The 12,658-nt window shown below is 40.2% G+C and overlaps 1 protein-coding gene across 10 annotated transcripts in view; it reads right to left on the bottom strand.

Moving 5' to 3' along the window:
• The window catches only part of FHIT (fragile histidine triad diadenosine triphosphatase), a 1,415,554-nt gene that overhangs the window by 174,059 nt on the left and 1,228,837 nt on the right, over window positions 1–12,658 (bottom strand). For 9 of the 10 annotated variants that reach the window (XM_058726336.1, XM_058726335.1, XM_058726337.1 and 6 more), the window contains one exon: window positions 9,417–9,485. The exons of the other annotated variant lie outside the window; for it this stretch is intronic. In XM_058726336.1, the coding sequence (XP_058582319.1) occupies window positions 9,417–9,485 (69 nt within the window). The remainder of the gene's footprint in view (window positions 1–9,416; window positions 9,486–12,658) is intronic. 10 annotated transcript variants of the gene reach the window in all.

Below are 12,658 nucleotides of genomic sequence, written 5' to 3'. Positions count from 1 at the left end.
TTCGGCTCAGGCCATGATCTTGCAGTCCGTCAGCTGGAGCCTTGTGTCAGGCTCTGTGCTAACAGCTCAGAGCCTGGAGCCTGCTTCAGATTCTCTTTCTCTCTCTCTCTCTGCCCATCCCCCACTCATGCTCTGTCTCTCTATCTCTCCCTCTCTCTGTCAAAAATAAATAAACATTGGGGCGCCTGGGTGGCGCAGTCGGTTAAGCGTCCGACTTCAGCCAGGTCATGATCTCGCGGTCCGTGAGTTCGAGCCCCGCGTCAGGCTCTGGGCTGATGGCTCAGAGCCTGGAGCCTGTTTCCGCTTCTGTGTCTCCCTCTGTCTCTGCCCCTCCCCCGTTCATGCTCTGTCTCTCTCTGTCCCAAAAAAAATAAATTAAAAAAAAATAAATAAATAAATAACTAAACATTAAAAAAATAAAAGAATGTAGAATCTCTATAGAAGAAACCACCTGGTCATCTTTCAGAGCATTTCACTGTTAAAACTTCCACAAAACATTTGATTAGGGATGACAGGACCTAAGTCAACTGTTCGATGACATATTTCTTGTGTTAGCTTCTGATTTTAAGGAGCAGGAAAAATAAATTATTATCCTCTGGATATGGAGGGCCAGGGTGAAAAAATTAAGAGGTTTTGCATTAAGTTGCACTTTATGAAAACAAATGAAGTTGTTAAGATTTAAAAAGCTCTTAAATTGCACTGTCCAATTTGGCAGCCACTAGAGTAGCCATGTGGAACTAGTCTCAATGAGATGTGCTGGAAATATAAAACACATATTGGATTTCAAGGACTCATACAAAAAGAGGATGTAAATATCTCATTAATAAGGTTTTGCATTAGTTACATGATGAAATGATAACCTTTGGTTACAGTGGGTTAAAAATCATATCATTAAATTAATTTCACCAATTTCATTTCACTAGTTTTAATGTGGCTACTGAAACATTTGTAACTACATATTAACTCATATTATATTTCTGTTGGGCGGTGCTTCTCTAATACACAATGTGCAAAGTACAGACTGGGAACATTGTAATTGATACGATCTGATGATGACACAAGTAAGGCTACATTTTGGGCCCACAGGCTGGGATTCCAAAAGTCAGGCTATGTTTCCAGGGCCCCATGTGCCTTTTCTGAAGCAGGTAACTTGGAGGCCTCGTATTCTTCTCTGCTGGAATGTGACACATGATAGATTCAAAGAACAGGTCCTGCTGCAAGCTAAGGGGTAATAAGACTTATTCATAAAGATTATTATAATTAAGTATATCATTCTTTTGTCTAAAAAATGACAGTTGATAACTGAAAAGCAAAAAAAAATCCAATGCTTTGGGGCTTTAAAATTATATTAGTTTTTACCTTTCTTTCATCCTTAATTCTTGCTTATTTTGCTTTTCATCTTTTTTTTAAACATTTATTTATTTTTGAGACAGAGAGAGACAGAGCATGAACGGGGGAGGGTCAGAGAGAGAGGGAGACACAGAATCAGAAGCAGGCTCCAGGCTCTGAGCCATCAGCCCAGAGCCCCACGCGGGGCTCGAACTCACGGACCGTGAGATTGTGACCTGAGCCGAAGTTGGCCGCTCAACCGACTGAGCCACCCAGGCGCCCCTGCTTTTCATCTTTAACAGCGAGATCAAGTCAGGGGCACCTGCACAACTCAAATGGTTGAGCATTCGACTTTGGCTCAGATCATGATCCTGCAGTTTGTGAGCAGTTTGTGAGTATGAGCCCCCACATCAGGCTTGCTGCTGTCAGCACAGAGCCTACATTGGATCCTCTGTTCCTCTCTCTCTGCTCCTCCTCCACTTACTCTCTCTCAAAAATAAATGTTAAAAAATAACAACAACAAAAGAGACATCAAGTGAAATGTTTGGGGACTTTTTTTCTTTGAGGCCATTATAATTTTTACTGGTACAAAAGTGTCAATGCCCAATTCATATCTCTTTTCCTCTTGCTATACTTGTCCATTTCTGTACATAATTTATTCCTCCAATAACTTTTCCTATCCTTTTCCCCTATACTTTCAACTCTCAAATAAAATAGATTTGGAAAAATTTCTTATGTGAGATAGTTTTCTTTAGTGGACCTAGTCTCCAAGTTTACTAAAATTTTTTGGACACTCTTAGTAAGTGACTGTTCATAGTTAAGTCAAGAGCCTTGAATATAAACCTAATTTAAAAATTAAAAAATTGGGGCACCTGGGTGTCTCATTCGGTTAAGAGTCCAACTTTGGCTCAGGTCATGATCTCAGTCTGTGAGCTCGAGCCCCGCATCAGGCTCTATGTTGACAGTTCAGAGACTGGAGCCCGCTTCAGATTCTGTGTCCCCCTCTCTCTCTGCCCCTTCTCTCCCCACGCTCTGTCTCTCTCTGTCTCTGAAAATAAATAAACCTTAATTTTGTAAAAAAATAAAAATAAAAATTATATAAGTGATCCAATCTTCAATTACTGATGCTAGTGGAGGTCTGACTGCAGTATTGAGTGACTGAAAGCACAAGTGTGACGGAGGTATCTCAGCGAGAAAGGCTTCATAGAGCAGACACTTGCCTGCTGCATGATTTTACAGATTTCTGCTAGGATATATATGTTTGGAGAGAAGATTCACTGTGGAAGGCAGAACAGACCCTGCACAACAAAGCCTTATTGAGAAAACATGGAGTGGTCTTACTTTGATATGATGGATAGCATGGCATGTGGTTACCTTTTTGCTGCTTATTTCTCATGAATATGCAATTGAACATATTTAAATGGAGAGGAGAGTAATGCTGAGAAAACTGACACAGGGTGGCAGTCCTCAAAGCCAACGCCAGGAAAAACCATAGAGGTGGCATCCTTTGCCTTGAGGTACATCCTGTAGATACCTGTCCTCTCTTTTTTAAAAAAAATTTTTTTAATGTTTATTTTTGAGAGAGAGAGAGAGAGAGAGAGAGAGAGAGAGAGAGAGAGAGCGCACAACTAGGGGAGGGGCAGAGAGAGAGATGGAGACACAGAATCCAAAGCAGGCTCCAGGCTCTGAGCTGTCAGCACAGTCTTGTATCCAATGACTTTGTGATTCTCTCTGGAGGCCCCCACCCCACCATCACCACCATTATAATCCTGCATTCTTCTCAACATTTCATATGTGGTAATTAATCTGAATTGTATACTCCCCAAATTATTATCTCTACTAGGAAAAATGGGAAGAAATAATTTGTAACCAGATGAATACTTCTCTCCTAATCTGACATTCCTCTCTTCCAAGGGACAGGAAGATTTAAATGAGTAATAATCTGACACAGGAAAGGGTAAACCAGATGTCTACTAAATTTTGTTATCAATAAAATAGGTAGCCAAAGAGAATTTGGAGATCCAACCAGGGAGGATTTGATGTCAAAGATAATTAAATTATATATTTATTTGTTGGTTATATCACATAAAGATTCTTTGAGCTAGAAGTTCTCATATTATAATACCTTTCTATGGTGACAGATGATAATCACATTTCTTATGGTGAGCCTTTCATAATGTATATAATTCTCAAATCACTCTGTCATATACCTGAAACTAATATACTATATGTTAACTATGCTTCAATTAAGCATTTAAGATTGTTTTAGGTTTTCATGAATTTAGAAGAACCCATGGAGTTCTTGTTTTATTCTTTGCAAGAGGTAACCAAATTTTCATTCCAAAATTCTGAGTCAAAAATGCATTCCTCAGTATGAAGACATCATTGAACCCAGAGGAAAAAAGCTAATTAACTGTCTCATTGAAACACTCCTTCCTTTTTGGAGTCAACTGGGGACCCATGGACTTTGAGCCCATTGTCAAATGGTGTGTGAAAGAGATCCAAGTTCAACAATAAATATTATCAGCAATATAATAGTTTTCTCCAGCCCTCAGGGCCAAATGACCTGCATTTTAGCAAATTGATTTTGTTCATGCATTGTGTTAAGCCAAGCAATTGTTTCCTATGGCATGCTTGAACCCACAGTTGCTCTGTCTATGAAATTCATGGTTGAATTGTCCAATTGCTGATTGCTATTCCCATTTGCTTTAATAATAGTCACTTCCTTCATCAGTAATGGGTTTTATATACAGTGCACAATCACAACCATTCAATGTCACCCATAAACATTTGATGAATTGTCTAATACAGTTATGAGAGTTGCTTATTTGGGACGCAGCTAGGGTAAGCCTTACAGAGTTAATGAGATGATGTACCATGGCATTAGGCAATGGACATTTCCCTCCCCCACATTAGCTGTATGTTCTCTTTTAACCAAGGACCCATTTATGTCATTATCATAATCTTCATCAACTTGTCAAGATAATGGAGGGCCCACTGAGTTCAGAGAAGGCCTCACATAATTCATGGAAATTTCAAGAACATAGATATAGAAAGGGTTTGGGAGCAACGGACAAATAAGATCTGCATGGAAAACAACACAGAAAGGGCTTTATAATAAAAATTTTGTCTTGGAATGGGTGGAATATGAACTCAGTTTTGAGGGAGTGGAAGGAGACTCATTCTCTGAAACCGGGAAGATACATTAGTGAACAAAATGCACAAAGACAAATCCAGGACAGAAAGCTGGAGGAAGAACAGATAATCATAATCTCAAGAGATGATAATCGAGGTCAAAATGAAAGCAAGAGAACTCTCAAGCCTGCTTTTGGCAAATCTCACATCTGTATTTGTTACAGATACGCAAGTCTGGGTTTTTGGGTGAGACAAGTTAACTCTGACACATGACTTGTTTTGATCCACCAGACTTGCTTAGCAATCAGACGAGGTTTATAATTACTCACCATCTTTCTGATGTGCAACAAGATGAAGCTGTGTGCACATTGATTTCTGACCAATAGAGCCTGTTCCATAAGTCTTCCATTAGATTAACCTCAAATGGCTGACATCACCATGTCGGAATCTTACCCAATGTAGCTACGAGTTAATAAGTTGATCCCCTGAAAATCAAGATGTGCTCTCCTTTTAAATTACCTTAGGACTAGTAGGGAATGTCAAATTCTTCTAGTTCAACACCTCATTCCCTCATATACTCATTCATTGAACAAATATTTCTTGAAGACCTCCTCTATGCCAGATTAGGTCCCTGTTCCCAAGTCTTTACAGTGTAGCTGGGAACACAGGCACTGAATACTAAACTAATAAATTATTTCAAATGTGGTAACTATTAAGAAGAAAATAAACATAATAATAGAATTTCTGCAGAGAGGATAAGAGATTATCTATCTTAGATGGGTTGGGGTGATCGATGAAAAGAACTCTTCAAAGAGATGACATTTGAACTGAGATTTGGATGAAGACATGAAGTCGCTTGAGGCGAGAGGCAAAGGAAACAACATGTGCCAAGGCCCTGAGGTAGGGACAAGAATAATCTGTTTGACAAAAGCAAGCGGGTAGAGAGAATGAGACTTGAGGATTCACTGAAGATGACAAACTCCCAGGGCCATAGCACTATATGAGTAACCAAGGAGGTAAAACAGAGGTTGTAGAGAAGTGACGTGCATAGTGGACTAGACAGATGATCCTGTAGAAGAGTAACATTTGAGTGGTAGAAAAAAGAGGAGTAGGCCAAGAAATGGGCATATCTCAAAATCCAATGCCTTCAGTGGCCAGACACGTATCATAAACATGTGAAGCAAGGCTTGGCAAGAGACAGGGATTTGTGGGGAATGTAGGGATCTGAAGAATGTGTGACATAACTAAAAGCATTCAGACTCATTAAGAAATACTTGGCATGCAAAATAAAATACATATGAGGAGGTGAGCAGAGCCCATGGACCATCAATATGCAACAATGAACTGGAGGAAAAAGTAGGAAGCAGGCTGAGAAAGAGAAAAATCAATAGAGTATGGTCTCACACAAGTCAGAGGTGAGCTATACATGTATTTCTATGAACAACACAAAAAGTTTGTTTTATTAGTCAGTGACCCAAATGCTGTAATACTAACAACAACAAGAATACCTCACACTATTTGTTACAGAACTTGCCTAACCTAAAAATAAAGGTAATCATCCAATGGGTCAGATTTGTAAAGATAGGAATCATAGAACTAAGTGGTCCCTCCAAGGACTGGATGTAGAGGTCCACCTGAAGAATCATGGCCATCTGTGCTTGCATAGATCCAGGAAAGGGAAGCTCCACCCCCCCCCCCCCCCCACCGCTTCACACACACACACACACACACACACACACACACACACACACACGGTACTAAAAATGTTTATCACTTTCTATCAATTTGATCTGTTGTTATGTGGTGCTGGTATCTGGCTCCTTTTATCCTAAAAGTCCCAAATCTCCCCTCCCCCAACTCCCAGAGTCACACAGAGCATTTAATACTTTTCCCACGTACCAGCCCTTCATATATTTACAAACAGGGACTCTGTCACTGTCTTCCCTCTGCAACTTTTCCTTTCTCTAAACAAAATATTCCCACCTTCAACTACTCCCCAGATCACTGTGTCCAGACTCTGCTATCCCAATCACCTTGCTGTGAACCCTCTCCAGTTTGTCACCATCTCTCCTAAAACAGCGCCCAGGGAGAACACCATATTCTTAGCCAATTTACAACCTAAGGCTTCTTTAGGTATCATTTTCTATTTCCACAGCAGTAGGAACACAATTACATTTTATCAAGCTCAGTCTTCTGCTGTCCCTGTTCCCTACTCCCTACCCTTCATGGCAGTTTGTTTGTTGTAGTTCCGCGACAAATGCATAATCTAGAGTGAGTGCCCCCATCAGCATAAAGAATGCTGTACCTCATCACTCTATCATTCCTGATTAAGATCATTCAGTCTAATGTACATTATCTCTTGTACCAATAATGCTTGTGCAATGCTTCATGCTGCCTGTGCCACTTTCAAGACATTATCTTATTATGTACTCAAACTATATTTTTGTATAAAAAGGAAGATGAATCTGAAAAAAAGCAGTTAAAAGTAGAGAGAAAATTGGAAATCTGACCCTTGAAAAGAGTGTTGAATGGAAACATCCAATGACCTGACTTCAAATCCAAGCTCTCCATTTACCCACCAAATGTTAAGTTTTTAAAAACAAAAGTAATGATCATAAGAAGAGAAACACCTACCTATTAATAGATGCCTAGTATGTACCAATTCCTGCAATAAGCTTTTCAAGTACAGTGTGTCATATATTTCATATAATAGTCTTTTGAAAGGTATTAGCTCCATTTTAAAGATAAGAGAATTAAAAACAGAGCTTGAGTGACTTGTCCCAGGTCACAAAACTAGCAGGTGGCACTTGGGTTTAAACCTCACTCTTCTGGTGCCCAAAGTTCAATCTCTTCATAATTTCATACCACCATCTCCCTTAGTGGGTATTGTCTATACTGCATGCGACTTACTGGTTAATTGAAAAAAAGAAAAGAAGAGAACTCTTACAGTAATTCCTTCTCTTGGGATGCTTCTCCAAATAGGTAGGAGGCAGGAATATGTGCTGCCTCATCTCTGGGGCTAGAGATGATGTGAGAGCAGGCACACAAGGGCAAAAGAGTAAGGAAGGAGAGAAAGGCCACACACCAACCTCAGTGTTGGACATCGTGTCTCGAACTGGGCTGAAATGTAGCCCCATAGCTCCTGTCATGAATGCATTCAGAATATAAATAAGATTTCAAGGTGACAGTTCAGCCCAAGAAAAAAGTGTTTTCAAGCACTTTTAATAACACTTTAGCAGTATTCACTTGTATATAAATCATGTGCTAATTTATTCATTAAAATAGCCTGTACTTGGCAACATTTTATTAACCTTAGTTTATGCTAATATGATCAGTACTCATATTTTTTTAAAAGCCATCTCTTTATAATTACCCCATAATTCTGATTTTCTTCCAACGCAAACTAAGCCCTTACTAACTCCAAGTCACATTCCACATCTAACGAAAATGAGTTCAAATTACAATATTACAGGATATAACTTTGAGAAAGCACAAATTTGGGAGAGAGACTATTCCCAAACCTAGCCATGCATCAGAATCTCCTGGGTACTTGCTTATGCTCTCATAACTTCTGATTTCAGTATGCCTCTGCAATCTACTGGGTCAGACTCTCTAGGGATGGTATCTCTGGAGAAATGAGATTTGCAGCAACTGGTCCAAAAACCAGTACTTAGGGACGAGTCACTAGAGCATTTCCACCCTGCACATTCCTCCTGCAGCTCTTGGAAAAAACAGGAAGCACAGTATAGTGAGGGACATCCCAAAAGCATGATCATCAGTCACCACAAAGAATCTAATAGATCCCAGAAAAATTAATTGTAAGTCTCATTAACTGATGACCCCTCAGTCTTTATTGTCAGGGTCTGGGTAGCCACTTTAATACCAGTTATTGCCAAGAAATACTATAATTTTTTTAAATGACACATAAATACAAAAAACTAAAACCCTAAAAATATAAAACCAGGTGGGGATAAACATAGGGATAGAGCCACATGATGAACAACCAAATTTTTAAAAATGTATTTTAAACATTGCTCTCCAGGGTTTAGAACAGGAGCGTCAAATAGGTGACAAAAATGGCACCTCTTTCTTCTTTGACATCTGTGGTCGACATTGTTAACCAATCACAACATTTGTCTTTGTTTCATCCAGAAAAGCCTCAAAACCCTTTCCAACCAAGCATCTTAGGGCACCACTGTCACGTGATGATTTGGGGTAAATACTTGCCCATCACTGGCTACAACAGGTAGTTAAACTGAAATTATCTTCCAATATTTTATACCAGAATAACCCTTATAGGCGATGTACCCCACAGAGTGAGACAGACCCCTGAAATTTCTCAGGTACATGAGGTCCTAGGACCAGATCACCTTGTTACTTCATCTTTGTAGAGGTTTCACATTTCTGTGTCTGAACGGAAATTTCCAGAAGTCAATTAACTGCTAAAATGTTTATGATACATGGGCAGCACTCATTCAAACCAGCTGGTTTCGGGTAACAATAATTCAAAGTTTTGCTTTGAATAAATGTTAGGAGAGACAAGCTGAGTTCCAAAGCATCTCTAAATTAAATAGTATTTGACTAAAAAAAATAATATGTTAATCAGCTTGATTTCCATTGGTTGGCAGCACTACCGATTTTCTCCTATGGAGGCTCTGGGCCATATTTCCAGACGATATTTAGTGTCCTCATAAATGATAGGGCAGAAATCACAAAGACACTTGGTTTCTGCCACATTTACTTTGAAAAGGAAAATCACTATGATTCATTTGTCTTTGATTCCCATAATGGTCATTCCTGGTTCCTTGGCTCCTACTGCCACTTCCCAAGTCATATGGGGTGGAATCCCACTTAAGACCATATATCCAGGGTGACACCTGGTTCATCAGTTTGATTTCATCATACTGACAGCCTCTGTGATCAAATAGTAAGATCAGAGAAAACAGACCCACCTCATCATAGACGCTGTCATTCCTGTGAAAGTCTCCAGCCTTCCTTGGAAGAACGTGGACGTGAACATGCTAAAAACGTTCAAGAGAAAAAAAAATGAAATGTGATTATCTCCTCGTATATTTCTAGACTTGACAGTGATGCTCCTATGAAGCCCAATTACTCAACATTGGTTCCTGCTGGATTATTTTTCAGAGGGAGATGATGTTCACCTTCAGTAACTGTATCTGAAATCTGTGGAGAACAGAGAGGCACAAAACAAGAGAGAACAACTTGGTGGCATATATGAGAATTTGAGTGAAATGCCAGAGTGTTTTAGGGGGTATGTGGAATTATTCATAGTTGTCAGTCTCGGTTGTATTTAGCCAGCGCTTTCAAGTGACCGCATGGTTTAAAAGGTGACCATAGTTACTCTGAAAGTGACAAGAAATAAGAATTGGCTAAGAGAGAATTGCGTTAAGTAAAAAGCAAATAAATGAAGGTATTAAAGAGTGTGCACCATGTTTTAGAATCAAGGTTTCTAAATAAAAATCATATGAAAGTAACATAAATAGTCCTTACTTATTAAAGTTTTACTTACTATGGTAAGAACACTCTATGCTTAGCGTTTATCTCTTTTACTGCTCTGAATAATCCCATGAGGCAAGTTCTACTCTGACACCCACTTTGCAGATGAGGAAAGCTATTCCCAGGAAAGTCAAGGCCCCATGGGAGGCGGCAGAGTCAGTGCAGGAATCCAGGTCTTGTGACTCTTGCTCCCATGCTCTTCATGAGCGTTTTGGCTCATTCTGTGAGGCTGATCTATTAAACAGCCCGTGTCTCCAGTCTATGAAAGCACCCTGGTAATATACATAGCAATGCTATTATGCAGAGATCATGAATCAAGGCACACCGCATATCTAATTCAATATATTCTTCAAGGCTAAACTGCCATTTGAAAGTTTTACTTTCCAAATAGCCTCTATTGTACCTCTGCTCAAGTTAAACCTCATTTCTGCCCTTGAGCTATGTTCTTGTGTTTATTACAAACCATGTGGAGGAACGTGAAAATGAAAAGCCTAAATGCAGAGAAGCTGACAAAGAATCAAACTTTGTCCCTGATCATGCCCACCCCTTCTTGATTATGGAGTTCAGGCTCTGAGCTTCCAAAGGGCCTCTGGAGAATGGGAGATTAAGTGTCTCTGTGGCTTTGCTGCAAAAGGAGGGGGAAAATGATATGCTATTAAGGCAGAGGCAGGGAAAAAGGTGGTCCAAGGTGAATGAACACAGAGAAGCTTCATGTCAGCCCCAGAGCACACTGTCCCCAAAGAAGGACATGTTATTGCCAGAATATTCTCCAGTCAACAATGAAGGCAGTCACAGATTGCTCAGCAACTGGGGCGAGCGTATACTTAAGTTACAAAGACTGTGTGAGCATAGGGAGACAAGGAGAATCAACAAATAAAGAAAAAAAAATTGCAGACTACCCATCAAACAGTGTTAGGAGAAAACAAAGGAGGATGTGCCCAGGCTGAAATGTGCTGAAGGACACAGGCTGGCTGACTTCAAAGTGAGACCAGAAAAGTGCCACAGTGTAAGGGAATAGCCCATCTTAGAAGGAGGCTTCACTCAAACCTTGCTTCCCATACCTGCAGCTCTCCTTTCCACCTTTCTTTCTTTCCCCTTTCCTTTCTTTCTTCCTGTTCTCCTTCCTTCCTTTCTTCCCTGCTCCCTTCTTATCTTCATTTCTTCTATCCATCACTCTATCCAACCACCCACACAACATCTCCCTTGTATGTGTAATAACCAGGTATTCCAGACCAGTGTTGTGCAAACTACCCAATGCAAACCCTGGACCCACCACTTACTAGCTGCAGCCCCTGCCTCAAAAGGGCCTATATCTCCGTGTCCTCAGCTGCAGCAGAGAGTGCAACAGTCTCTACCTCACTTAGTTATTAAGAGGGATCAAAGCTAAGCCTGTGCTCAGCATGCTGTTTAGGACATAATTAGTACTCAACACATGTTGCTACAACAGTATTACTTTTATTTATTTTTTTTATGTATTTTCATTATCATTGTTTTTAACCTTCAGACCAAGTAGAGATCACATTCAGGGACCAGATCCCATGCTAGCAAGGAAGATATTTAAGAAGCTCCTTGAATGGGGCATCGTTCTAGTTCGTCTGCTGCTAGAGCTTGTCTCTCTTGCTTTGACTACAGGTGCTCAAATCTGAGCATGCACCTGGGCCTGGTGAGACACCAGGGCCCCAAATGTGCATTTCTAACAAACTCACAGGTGATACCAGTGTTGCTGGTTCAGGGCTACTGTCTGAGAAGCACTTGATTAGACTGTCCATCCGTTTCTTGACCTCTTTCCTGCCAAATGCAACCAGAGGCACCACAGTCACTCACTGCTTTGTCTGCCCTATTGCATTATGGAACACCAATAAGTAAATGTTCCCCTGGCTTCCTGCACTCTGGTCATCCCTTATCCTTAGGGATATGTCTGTTGTTACGCACTAATGAAATACGACTGGCTATGAACTTATTCTTTTAGGGGAGCCTCCTGGGTCCAGGTCCATCCATACCTGCTTTTCTTTACCTTCCTTGCCTAGATTTAGTGTTCAGGGCTACTCCATAAGTTCTGTTATCACCCAGTCCTGGAAATGCCATGCTTGATCATCAGTAACCACTTGGAATGTACTGTGATACTGATGACAACAAACAGCTCACTATGTAGGTGATTCTTCCCAAGGGCACAGACCTCACTCTACCCAGCCTGATATCTTGACATAAATTCTTAAGTGACAGACTGATCTCAAGATCCTGACAACCCACTCAACTCCTCAGAAGAGGGAAACCATGATAAAGCCAGCTCAAAACCTCACTGTTGTGAAGAAATGCCATTGCCATGGCCTTCTGGTAGAAGGCACTCTGATAAAAAACAAACAAAACCCTGTGGACAACACAGACACATCGGGATATTTTGACATAACCTGTCCTTGGTGAGTTCATATTGAGCCTTGGTGATCACAACTTACTTCTTGAAGTGCCAGAAAAACTTCTAATTGATAAAGCACTCCAAAGTTGTGCCAGGATTTATTTTTCACTAGAGTTTAAATTTTGCTAGAGTTTCAAGCAGTTTAGCTACTTGAGTTAGAAGAATACTTCAGAAAATCCATAACCTGGTCTACACCAGAAGAGTTACCATGGTCAAGTAAAATTTCACAATGTTTATTAGCATATTAAGGTATCTGAGAAGAAC

The sequence above is a fragment of the Neofelis nebulosa genome, chromosome 4 (assembly GCF_028018385.1).
Source record: "Neofelis nebulosa isolate mNeoNeb1 chromosome 4, mNeoNeb1.pri, whole genome shotgun sequence".
NCBI lineage: Eukaryota > Metazoa > Chordata > Mammalia > Carnivora > Felidae > Neofelis > Neofelis nebulosa.
Note: the sequence above shows the minus strand (reverse complement) of the source record. Positions and strands in the feature narration are given on the sequence as shown.